Source organism: Pinus tabuliformis, chromosome 3_1 (assembly GCF_031772625.1).
Source record: "Pinus tabuliformis cultivar Carrire ecotype Pingquan chromosome 3_1, CPIR1, whole genome shotgun sequence".
NCBI lineage: Eukaryota > Viridiplantae > Streptophyta > Pinopsida > Pinales > Pinaceae > Pinus > Pinus tabuliformis.
Window position 1 is genome coordinate 832,940,808 of NC_142301.1, and position 9,599 is coordinate 832,950,406.

General features: G+C 37.9%; 1 protein-coding gene across 2 annotated transcripts; it reads left to right on the forward strand.

Annotated features, from left to right (window-relative positions):
• Positions 1-790: 790 nt before the first annotated feature.
• LOC149190078 (putative glucuronoxylan glucuronosyltransferase IRX7) lies at positions 791-3,552 on the forward strand. Of its 2 annotated transcripts, XM_089412019.1 has the most exons (5): positions 791-1,596; positions 1,738-2,096; positions 2,178-2,428; positions 2,521-2,996; positions 3,145-3,552. In XM_089412019.1, exons 1-4 carry the CDS (start codon positions 1,233-1,235, stop codon positions 2,990-2,992), a joined length of 1,446 nt encoding a protein of 481 aa, XP_089268145.1. In that variant the 5' UTR covers positions 791-1,232; the 3' UTR covers positions 2,993-2,996; positions 3,145-3,552. The 2 variants fall into 2 exon arrangements, with proteins under 2 accessions (XP_089268145.1, XP_089268144.1); XM_089412018.1 differs by having other exon boundaries at positions 792-1,596; positions 2,521-3,552.
• The last annotated feature ends 6,047 nt before the right edge of the window (positions 3,553-9,599 follow it).

The following is a 9,599-nucleotide window of genomic DNA, read 5'->3' on the forward strand; positions in this document are numbered from 1 at the left end:
TACAAGGAGTCTTATTCATGCTCACATTTTTGGAAACCTCACCCATAAATTTGTAATATTTACCATAAATCTATAGTGTGAAAAAATACAAGCATGATGAATACAATTCCCTCACCAACTCCAACTTCTAAAATTTTAGAGTTTGGAATCGATTTACGACTCTCACCAGTGTTGAAATCTTGAAAAAATGATAAATTTAATTAAATTTTTATAAATGCACAATTAAAGAGCATTAATTAAATTTTTTTATAATTCTGGAATTTCTTACAAAGACCATTAGTTCGCTTCGACGAAACTAAAAGTAAAAGGAAAGATACCCACATTTTTGGTGAAAAGTCAGATTGATGCTACGCCGGCCGATCGATGACGGATCACGATGGCTCCGTGCTCATCGTGCATTCACCGCAAAATCAATATATAGAGATTGGAGGATTATTTTAAAATTTCGGAAATTGTGTTTTATTTAATAGTTGTGTTTATTCATTTATTTTGAAGCAAATCCATGCAGTGATGCGACAGATGACTGATTTTAGGAATTGCAAACCCTGAACGAGTAACTGCGACCGTGCATTTCATATATCAAGAAAGACCGACTCCTTTTTTTAATTTTTTTCACCGGAGCGCCCCACTCCCGAGTCCCACCCGTCCCTCGCACGAGCTGACGCAGTGCGGCACACCTGGCTAACATTTATTGCCGCATGAAGCTACTGACGGGGGCAGCTTGGACTCACATGTTATCGGGACTCGGTGCCTTAACTGTCACGGCGTGTTGGAACGGCAAGGTTCTTGCCGGAGACCAACCCGGGAGGTTTTGTAAACGGGTATTTCAGAGGGAGCGGAAAACCGCCTTATATTTCAGACTGGTTTTTGGTCTTGGGTTTCTATTATGGGGATAGAGAGGCATTTCGATCGAGTGGCCGGAGTTTGCAGGTGAAGGAGCCGCTGCTGGTGGCGGTTGTTGGATTGGGTCGGGTTGGGGTGGCGGGTTTGGCAAGCTTTAGTTGTTGTATAGTTCTTTTCCATGTAACTGTTTGAAAGGGGAATAGGGATTTTGCGTCAATAGAACGACTCTGCGCATTTTTCTCATGGATTGCTGCAGCCGGACAATAGTAGTGTCTGAAGCCGTCTTTGGCGGGCGGGTGAAATTCTTGGCTGTAAGTCGTCGCCTGTTCGAATCCCGCAGGCTTCTCTTTTTCCAGGGTCTTTGAATAAGGAAGTAGAAGGGCTTTTGAATGAAGGGAATGACGAAGATACTGGGTGGGAAGCTGAGAAGAAACAAGCCATGCCTCACGCCAGATGAACGGAGCAGCCATAATAAATCTAAACATTGCAGAGCTGATAAATCCCAGAGGCGCTGTTATGGCTATGCTCGTTTTTTCCTCTGGGTTTCTATGCTGCTCTATCTGTGCTCTGCAGGGCCGGATTTATTCTGGCTTGTGGGCTGGAAACCCGAGAAGCCTGAGGTTGTGGGGGATGTGATTCAGAAGCCCATGGTTCGAGCCGGTGGCCTGGTTACTAATGTTCTCGCAGAGGAAAATTATACGCAGGGGCGTGGGAGAAAGAATGTGTTTTCTGATTCGAGGGCAGAGTTTTCAGGTACTGTGGGTTGATTTTTTTTTTTTATTTTTTCTAGTGCTTTCGGATTGAGTTTCTTATTTTTTATTTTTTTTGGCGTTTCAGGATTTGTGGGTGTAAAAGTGGATTGAGTTTCTCATTTTTTTTTTTTTGGCGTTTCAGGATTTGTGGATGTAAAAGTATTTGTTTATGAGCTCCCATCCGAGTTCAATGAGGATTGGCTTGTGAACAGCCGTTGCGCCAGTCATTTGTTCGCTGCAGAGGTCGCCATACACCGTGCTCTGTTGAATAGCTCTGTGCGCGTGTTCGATCCCCAGGAAGCTGATTTTTTCTTTGTGCCTGTCTATGTTTCGTGTAATTTCAGTACCAAGAATGGTTTCCCCGCTCTGGGCCACGCGCGGCCTCTTATTGGCTCTGCGGTGCGCTACATATCGGAGACCATGCCTTTCTGGAACAGGAGCGGAGGCTCCGATCATGTTTTCGCTGCTACGCATGATTATGGAGCATGCTTCCATGCCATGGTAAGTTATCGTTGTCTTCTTGTATGGCAGAGTATAGTGGTCTCTCTGGGGCTCTGTATTTGATAGTTTGGTATTTTGCAGGAGGACGTTGCAATTCGTGATGGGATACCGGAGTTCCTGCAGAACTCTATAATCTTGCAAACCTTTGGCGTCAAGGGCAAACACCGTTGCCAGGACGTGGAACACATACAGATTCCTCCTTACGTTGCCCCCAAGCCAATCGAAGCTCTGTGGGCTGCTGCGCCTCCGAAGGCTAAGCGTGATATTTGGGTCTTTTTCAGAGGAAAGATGGAGATTCATCCAAAAAATATCAGCGGCCGTATATACAGCAAGTAAGATTAAGCAATAGTTTCTTGAGCTCTGTTTTCTTAGCGGTGGATTTTATGAATTTTAATGAGTTGACGTGTTTGTCTGTAATTTGCAGAGGTTTGAGAACAGTGATATGGCAAAAGTTTGGGCACAACAGGAGATTCTACATAAAGCGGACGCGATTCGATGGATACCACACAGAAATCCTGCGCTCAGTTTTCTGCCTCTGCCCGTTGGGGTGGGCGCCCTGGAGCCCCCGCATAGTGGAATCCGTGGCCCTGGGCTGCGTCCCCGTCATCATCGCGGACAACGTTGCCCTGCCATACCCAGACGTGGTTCCGTGGGCGAACATCTCGCTGTCAGTGCCTGAGCGTGACGTGGCGAAGCTGGGCAAGGTGCTGGAACGAGTCACGGCCACGAACCTCACCGCCATACAGAACAACCTCTGGAATGACACCATCCGACGGGCTCTGCTGTTCAATGAGCCACTCCAGCGTGGCGACGCTACGTGGCAGGTTCTACAGGGTCTGACACGTAAGCTCAGCAGGTCGTATCGGAACAGGTCCACGTCAGTGTTACTCGAGTAGAAAGGTCAGAATTACCTCATCTCTGGGTATGTTGCATTATTAGGTCTTGCACGTCGTAGATGTGTCAGGCAATAATTCAGCTCCGGCATGTGGATTTTATTTAGTGGCGTTCGGCTATAAGTTCTCTTACAGAAAATGGAATACGGTGGCAGGGTTACATGTACAGCGATGCAGCTGGTTTTATGACAGACTATTAGCAGTCACATGCAGAAGAACGCCACGCTGGATTGGCAGGCTCAATTGGGCCCCACGCCTTCTTTCTTGTTGTTGGTCGTGTCTTCGGCAGAGAGAGCATCCGCTGGCAAGTTGGGGGAGACCCAGAAAGCCGGGTCAGTGTTTGGGTAAAGTAGCGATCAAAGTCGCAAAAAGCCCAAGAGGACGATGACGTGTCTGGCGTTCTCCGGGAGGAGAGGAGCCGTGTACGGGTCTCGATTTTGACTTCCGTGAAGGCTTTTATCAATTTCCACCAACTCAGCATCCATCTCATTCAGACCTTCAAAACCTCTTGCTCTATACGCCTAATTATTGAGCTCACCAGTCTGAGATAATATTTTTTTATTTTCATAATTCAAAAATATCATATTCAAAGGGATGAGTCCTCTAAAGGAAATTACGTGATATACATATTTTAATTGAAAATTATTATTTTGTTTGAAAGACCCATATTGGTAGAATATATATATATATATATATATAGATATATAAAAGGCTTTCCACAAAGACAAAATTGATGAGACTTCTGGTAAAATCAATACGCTAAAAGAGTTGTTGCATATTCTCTGGTACAGTACATCAATCTGAAAAGTAAACGGACGCCGTAAAGTAAAATAAGAATCAACAGTGGTACGTTTAAAGTATGAAAATGATTTTATTGAAAAAAATTGCCCTTAACAAGCAATTGTATGAAAATGGCCATTAAATAACTGTAACTGCATGGCCTTGATTTTTTAAAATTTAATGCTGTAACTGGATGAGTATTAGAATGGCCTAAGTGACTGACATTTTTATAATTTTTAAAATATTAGTTTTGTTTTTATTATGCAAAAATAAAAATAAAAATAAACAAAAATAGTGGGTAGCAACGATTACTTGAATGCTAAGAAACTGGAGATTTCAATCCCTTTTGATTTGGATTGGAATCAACATACATTACTTTAACAAGAAGATATTGGAGTCTTTTAGTTGGATTTTGGTGTTTTTGATTTGGATTTGAATAATTTGTTATTTTTGAAGTAATATTGTTGTTTTAACCTGGCTGGAATTATTTGTAAATTTATTCCAAAAGTTTAGAGACCCCAGTAGAAATGGATTTGCAAGTAGTCTCATTAATGTTATTATTATTTATATAGCTATTTTATTCCAAAGACAAAAATAAAAAATTAAACTTGGTATTTGATATTTGTTTTCTAAGTAATAATAAATTGGGTGGAGTTAGTAATTCCTATTTACGAGTCAAGGCTAACAATATAACATTATCTTGATATATTTTAGACACATTTTTAAATTATAAAAAATAACTTATATTTATTATAAGTAAATTAAAATTGTAATATATTTTTTTAATTAAAATTTGGTAATATTTTGAAATCCTAAATTCATGGTTAATTCAAAATCTCAATCAATTGAAAATACCGCAAAATTCTTTGGAGCGGTTTAGATTCAACAAAATGCTTGAAATGAGAATGTATCAAAACCAAAATATATGTACCATAAGATTATATTTTAATATAGAGATATAATTTAATCTCTATATTAATACTTCTCTATATTGAGCAATGATTTTGAACATGTAACGAAAAGTTCCAAGTTGCATTTAACCTTAAAAGTCAAACATAAAATTAAAAAGCAAAAGCATAAAGCTAAGCAGTGAGCCACAAATTTTATTTGAATGCGGTCCAGACGAAAGGTATATGTAGAAATGGTTTACCAATAAACAAATTCATTTGTGAGGCAGTTTCCAAAGCATCAATATTTAAATAATATATTTATAAAAATTTACTGTATTAAACCCTAAATAGAATCAGACGACTTTTCCAAACCAGGGGCACCATGTTCGGGAGAGAGTTCACTGTTTACGAAACTAGAAAAGAAGAACGAAAATTAAATTATGCCGTTTCCTTTTTAAAATATTTTTGTTATATTTTTATGGTTATTTTAAATTTTAATATAAATTTTTATAAAATACAAATAAAACAAAAATATTTAAAAAAGTAGACTGACAAAGATTGGTTATTTTGTATCGTGGTAGTATTTCTAGGAATCTTGGAAGAAAATAAAGCAAATTTAGAAGTGACTTAGTGTAAAGAAAAATACATTTTATATTATCCTATTTTTAGATGTTAGGATTCGTCCCATTTGGAATAAGATTATGATCATGCGTTTAATAAAGTGAGGCTTGATTCATTATGTTAAAATTAAATGAAGAAAGTGAGTTTGATTTCATTATGTTAAAATTAAATGAAGAAAGTGAGTTTGATTTCATTATGTTAAATGTTACTAAAAAAAATTTTAAGATAGAATATTTGGTGTTGGTATGTGGAATGTCTTGCGTGTATCTTTAGATTTAAGCTATTAGGTCAGGTTTTATGGGAGTTTTTAATTTTGCTATGTTGTTTGATGTTGTGAATGCAAAGTTTCAATTTCCTTCGTGACAACAAACACTTTTTGTAATATTTAAAAATTTGGTTTAGTTGTTTGTTTGTTTTTTTAGAGTATTCAATGGTTTGTTCAACTGTGTCATTTCTTTTATGGCTTGTGGGCACTGTTCAAGTTGTGAAGTGTTGAAGTTATCCTAGATCTTGAGTTCTTTCTTGCAACATCTAGATTTTTTGTAATATATCATTAAGTTCTACGCTTGCCACTGATTTGTTGTCCTTTTTCATTCAATTCGTGACAATTTGCATCCAATCCCTTGACTCGTGCAAGGGTTGTTGCGTCTGTCTAGACTTCAACGTGATACTCCTTTTTTCAGAGGCGTAAGTACCTATGTTGAATGTTTTCGATGGACCTTGCTACATGAAAAAATGAGAAGTACATGAAAAATGTGATTGCACTCACGTTTTTCATGTATTTCTCATTTTTTGTGTAGCAAGGTTTGTTGAAAGCATGCAACATGGGTACCCCTTGGATGAGTAATTAAATTCTACATACGACAAGTGTTCCTGCTTGAAATTTGAGTAAAACTGTAAGAATATGAGTTGAAAAAACAATGTTTTTATTTTTTAATCTTTTTACTTTTTTACTCAAAAAATGGTGAATCATCCTCCATGGTTGCCATCATCATCTTGAATCTTATTGGTTCTTATAAAGTTGAATTTTTGTTTAAAAGCTCATTTTTTACTTTAAAATTTCTCTAATACAACGTCTTCCTCTGTTACTCTGTAGTGATTCCCCAACCATTGCTACACCTAATCCTTCTTCGATTGTATCTAGATGCAGAGTGGAGTCGTTTTAAAATGAGCTATTGGGCTATATACTTCAATAATGTAGGGTGGTATCTGCAAGATGCCCTCTATTATATGTTAGATCATTTCCATGTATGCATAAAAGGTCACATTATTATCTATCTTAACTTATGTGTGGAATGCCACAAGTGTATCTCACTACCATGATCAATTGCTTCTCTATATTGGGACACTGCATCTCCTCTGGTTCCCTCTATGTGAAAATTGCGATCAGTATCAGTAGCCATTCATACTGAAACATTGCATTGTTGTCATGTGCTTTTTGATAGTCAGTGAAAAATTGGTTTAGTAGAAATGTGGCTCAATTCATCTTGAACCCTTTTATGCACATGGATATTGTTACAATTACTCTTGTTGGGACTTCATCCTTTTGATATTTACGCAATAACTTGCATGCCATCTTTTGTGTGGCAAATCTAACAACCCAATTATTTATGCAGGGGTTGTTAAATCATTTCTTACCCCTATAAGTTCCATATTTCTTGTTGACTACCTCGGCAAGTGCTTTCTCTTTGCATTTATATGTGATATATGGTTCTAGATCTTCACCTTCTTTAGAAAGCACTATGATTTTGCTAATAACTTGTGGGTTGAGGGATTCTCGTTAATATTGCTATAGGAATATTCCATGCACACAACTCAATAGGCATTTAACACAGGGGTTTAAATTTATGTACACATGCCCAATCTTATGGTTCTCGATAGCACTGTGGTATTTTTTTTGTGCGTGCTATGAGAATTTCTTTGTGTTCGTAATGTCATGTTTCAAAAATTTTAAGTGCTTGATTGCACCAAGCATATCCCCTTCAACAATCATTCTATCTAAGATTTGGGGCATTACCAATGGGTATTGAAGATCCTTCTTTAGATGTATTAGCTTTGCATTGTTTTTTCTCGGTGGTATGTATTCTCTTTCAAACTTCCCTATTATTGGCTCATTTATTTCCACTTCTTCTGTTGGATGCATAGGGGTTGGAGACACCCCTGATGTTTTGGTCCTTGCTTTTTGCTTGGGAGAAAAGTTCCTCTAATAAATGTCATGGCTCTGGACTTTGGAACTGGTGCATATCTCATAGCTTTGGCCCTCTTTTCATGCTTTAAATAACTTCAGTAGAATGAGTTTTTCCATCAAGTCTCCCCCTCTTATACCTGAATATGTCACTGCGCTCTTTCCTAGCCGCAATAACTCCATATTTGTTAGGTAAGATTCATTATCCCTTCATATTTATTTCTCTAAGCTCCTTTTGCCTCAATGCATGGAGTCGGGCACGCTGAAGTCTTATCAATGACCTCTTCTACCATATTTTCCAATTTGGAAGGACTATCTCCTTATAGTGCACCCAAACTATCATCAATGTAACATTTTCATCGTGTCTCTTACCTTTTTCCAGTTTTCACGATTCCCCCAGCGAGTGCTCGACAATTATTTGATCCTTTGAATAGTGTACGTTGTTCTATGAAGTCCTCCTTTCCACATCGAGTGCAGAATTTGTAGTAAATTTTGTTAGTCCCTTTTTCCAATTTGAAGCTCAATCCACCATTTCTTCGGAATTGCCTTCAATGCTACCTCCAAAGTCACTATCCTTGTCACCTCGTCGTCATTTAGGGGATCACACACCTCTGTCCTAATATGGGAACACCTTATGGTGAATACCTCATGTAACATGTGTTGCCAATTCTCAAAGGTTGTATTCGAGTCTAATGCACATGATCTAGCACTTTTCCAGTGAAGATCTCCATCAACAGTTGGACTAAAAATATTCTTCCTTGCGAGCTGTTATGTTGTAAATATTATTGAGTTCTGTTGCGTAGAATCCATCCCTCATTCATTCTGTAAAACCTCCTCCCACATTTACCCAAATTCATAAGCTCGCTAGGATAAACATGAGATGAGTGTCATTATGACATGAACAAACTTCCAAGTTCTAGCTAAGGAAGTAGAACTTACAACTGAAGACTCACTGACATCTTACAGGGACTACAAACCAGTGAGACGTTGAACAACCACTCCAAGCGATCAATCCCTGAGCTGGACTCTAACTTAGAATCCCAACCACACACACAATAAGACAAGAGTGCAGTTATGAGGTCCCAACTGCACGCACAAGCCTGCATCCATGTGGTCATGGCCTAATTTCCTCAGTTCAGTGCCATAGGTTCCTATATCTTGGCCACTTTTTTACGTTAGCCTCCAGACCACTACCCAAATTTGCTTGTAACTTTCCAAAATCATAATTAACATGACAAGAATGCTAAACATTCAAACTTGAAGCAAGAACTTGAACTGGGCTACCTAATCCAGTACAAACATTTCATCAAACATATGACAAACATGTAAGCTACATGGCATGAATGCATATATGATCATAAAATGATAGTCTTCATCTAAGAATTACCAAAAAGGCTCTAAGCCCTCTCTGACTAGCTGCAATAACACTTGTTACGCTGTGCATTCATCAACCATACAATAATTTATCAAAACATGTCAAGATCTATAGGTAGATTACATCATATAACCAACATATAACTAGAAAATAACCAATATAGAAACCATGCTAAATCAACCATAATATTAACATCATAACTAGTGCAAGTGCTCATAGATCACAATAGAAAAATAAATTTTATTAACATGTGAAAATGCCAACCAAGTTAGGGACTTCTACATACCACCCGACCATAGATTGGGTCGAACCAAATCTCTTTTTCAACAAATCACCCCACGCCATATTCCAAGCATGAATGTGGGATCTCATAGAATAAACCAAGACAAAACAAACCATGTTGAAATTGATTGCAGTTCGCTAGAGTGACATGGCTTTGTCTCCTAGTTAAATCAATAAATTCGAGTTATATGCTAGAAGTAGAGTTTTGCATGTATTGATTGCTAAAATTTAGCAATCTAGTAGAGTTCTTGTTAGTTAAACTTAGTCATTGATCTCTAGTCGCTAGTTGAGTCAATAAGAGTTTAGTTGAGTAGTTATCATTGTTGCGAACTCATTGATCCTCAGTTAACTGATCAATTTACTAAAAATAACCCTAGTAATGCATGGAATTCAAATTCCCTAGTTGAGGTGGAGGAAAAGGCACATTGTAATTATAAATTGTATACTAGTTGATTGTGGAGTGCTTTTGCATTGCAC